Source organism: Tupaia chinensis, unplaced genomic scaffold (genome assembly GCF_000334495.1).
Source record: "Tupaia chinensis unplaced genomic scaffold, TupChi_1.0 Scaffold000678_1, whole genome shotgun sequence".
NCBI lineage: Eukaryota > Metazoa > Chordata > Mammalia > Scandentia > Tupaiidae > Tupaia > Tupaia belangeri.
In genome coordinates this window covers 987,127-989,548 of record NW_006160202.1, presented here as the reverse complement: position 1 = coordinate 989,548, position 2,422 = coordinate 987,127, and the positions used below count along the sequence as shown (strand labels likewise).

The window sequence follows — 2,422 nt, the reverse complement described above, 5'->3', positions numbered from 1 at the left end:
GGGGCTGAGGGCCATGCCGGAGGGGGTCAGCGCGTTCACCCAAGCGCTAGATATCAGCATGAACATTACTCAATTACCAGAATATGCATTTAAGAACTTTCCTTTCCTACAAGAACTACAATTGGCTGGCAACGACCTTTCTTTTATCCACCCAAAGGCCTTGTCTGGGTTAAAAGAACTCACAGTTCTAACCCTCCAGAACAATCAGTTAAAAATAGTTAATTTAGAAAAATTTCCTCAGGCTATTAAAGCCCTTTCTAGTCTGAAAGAGCTAGGATTTCACAGTAATTCTATTTCTGTCATCCCTGATGAAACATTTGGTGGTAATCCACTGTTAAGAACCATACACCTGTATGACAATCCTCTGTCTTTTGTGGGAAATTCAGCATTTCACAATTTATTGGATCTGCATTCCTTAGTCATTTGGGGTATGAGCATGGTGCAGTGGTTCCCCAGTCTGACCGGAACTGTCCATCTGGAGAGCCTGACCTTGACAGGTACAAAGATAAACAGCATACCTACCAATTTGTGCCAAGAACAGAGGATGCTTAGGACTTTGGACGTTAGTGCTGTTAAACTCCCTAGTGTTTTTATTGATGGCCCCGCTTTTGTCACTCAAATTAGTCAGGAACTGGCCAGGGTCTTGGGGTCCAATTGAAAATTACATTGTGCATATAGACCTCAAAGTTCAGGACAGGTAGAACATATGAATAGAACTTTAAAAGAGGCCATGACAAAATTAACCTTAGAGATTGGCATAAAAGACTGGACAGTCCTCCTTCCCTTCACCCTGTTCCTTGTACGGAACACTCCCGGACCCTTTAACCTGACTCCTTTCGAAATTCTGTACGGGGTCCCGTCCCCACTTACTGCTATGCATTTCCCTTTCTCCAGCTCTCACTCTTCTCAATCCCTCTATGACAGGCTAAAGGCCCTTGAAGCAGTACAAAAAGAGGTGTGGAACCAACTCGCCAAGGCCTATGAGCCGGGAGACACACAAGTGCCTCACCAGTTCCAGGTCAGAGACTCAGTGTACATCTGACAACATCGGGTGGCTAATTTGGAGCCTCGGTGTAAAGGACCCTACCTGGTGCTGCTCACCACCCCAATAGCAATAAAAGTCGATGGTATTGCAGCTTGGATCCAAGCCTCCCGTGTCAAGCCAGCACTCCTGCCAGACCCAACTTGGAAGGTGAAAAAACTGGATCATCCACTCAAGCTTCGCATCTGCCGCAACAGCCCTACTCCTGTTGACGACTCTACCGGTGATAAGTAGTGCCAACCTCCATGCTCCCCAGCTACTAACCTGACAGATCCTCTCGCAAACCATACAACTAGTTTAAAATATCTCTGCCACCCAGCCACCCTGGACATGGTGGCCCACCTTACACCCCGATTTTTGCCTGCTCACTGTCGGTGTAGACAGCATAGATATGAGATCCTGGGGAACAGGCCTACCCCACTTAAAAGATCCTCCCACAGCCCAGAGCCCCCCACTGGTGAATGCCCAAGCGGCCCTCAGCTGGCCGGCTGTAAATGCTCTGCCCAACAAAAAATTCTCCAGACAACCGAATTCTATGTATGCCCTAAAGATGGGTGATCCCAGGCTCAGGTGTGAAAATGTGGGGGGCTGGACCATTTCTTCTGTCAGACTTGGGGCTGCAAAACCACGGGAAATGCCAGGTGGAGACCCTCCTCCTCCTGGGATTCAATTACTGTAACATTTAATCGGTCCTCCAGTGACCTCTGTAAATCTCAGTGGTGTAACATGTTAAATATTTCTTTCACTTCACAAAAAAAAAAAAAAAAAGCCCTCTGGGACTGGGAGCAGGGTCACACATGGGGGCTCCAACTTTACCTAACAGAAATAAATTATGGGTACATAAGTTTTATGATTAAAACTCCTTGCCAAAAATGCAAAATGGGGGAATGTAAGAATAAAATTAAACTATGTCTATCCTGTTTTTGTAAAGATAAAGTCTAACCTTTCCCTCTTTCGCTTCTGTACTAAAGCTGATGCCGCCCTCATGATAAACTGCTGAAGTTGTGGAAGCCTGGGGCAATTTGCTAGCTCCCTGTAGGAAGCCCAGAGCCATTTGCAAGTTAGCTTAGCACCTTGCAGGAAGCTCGGACCCTTGTAAAACTCGCCCCCCATTCTGCTAACCCGGAAAACCCAGATCAGATGTCTCTGCAAATCAGACCTGGTTGCAACATCTGTAAAGAGAAACATTTTTGTCCTGCTCGAGCAAGCAGCTTCAGGGTCGCCATAAAATTACCCTGAAAGCCCCTTATCTTACTTCCTCATTCTTTCCTCCCCTCACCCCACGGACTTGTGTCTATATAACCTGAATGCCCGTTTGTCCGGGGCTTCACTACTATAGTGTCTTGCAAGACTGAGAGTGGAGTCCTAGTGCGCTAGCAA

At 46.7% G+C, this 2,422-nt stretch overlaps 1 protein-coding gene across 1 annotated transcript; it reads left to right on the top strand.

Annotated features, from left to right (window-relative positions):
• The first annotated feature begins 13 nt into the window (after nucleotides 1–13).
• On the top strand, nucleotides 14–2,415 carry LOC114009995 (leucine-rich repeat-containing G-protein coupled receptor 4-like). Its single transcript, XM_027776519.1, has 2 exons — nucleotides 14–497; nucleotides 925–2,415. The coding sequence occupies exons 1-2, from the start codon at nucleotides 14–16 to the stop codon at nucleotides 927–929; spliced, it is 489 nt and encodes a 162-aa protein (XP_027632320.1). The 3' UTR covers nucleotides 930–2,415.
• Nucleotides 2,416–2,422: the final 7 nt, after the last annotated feature.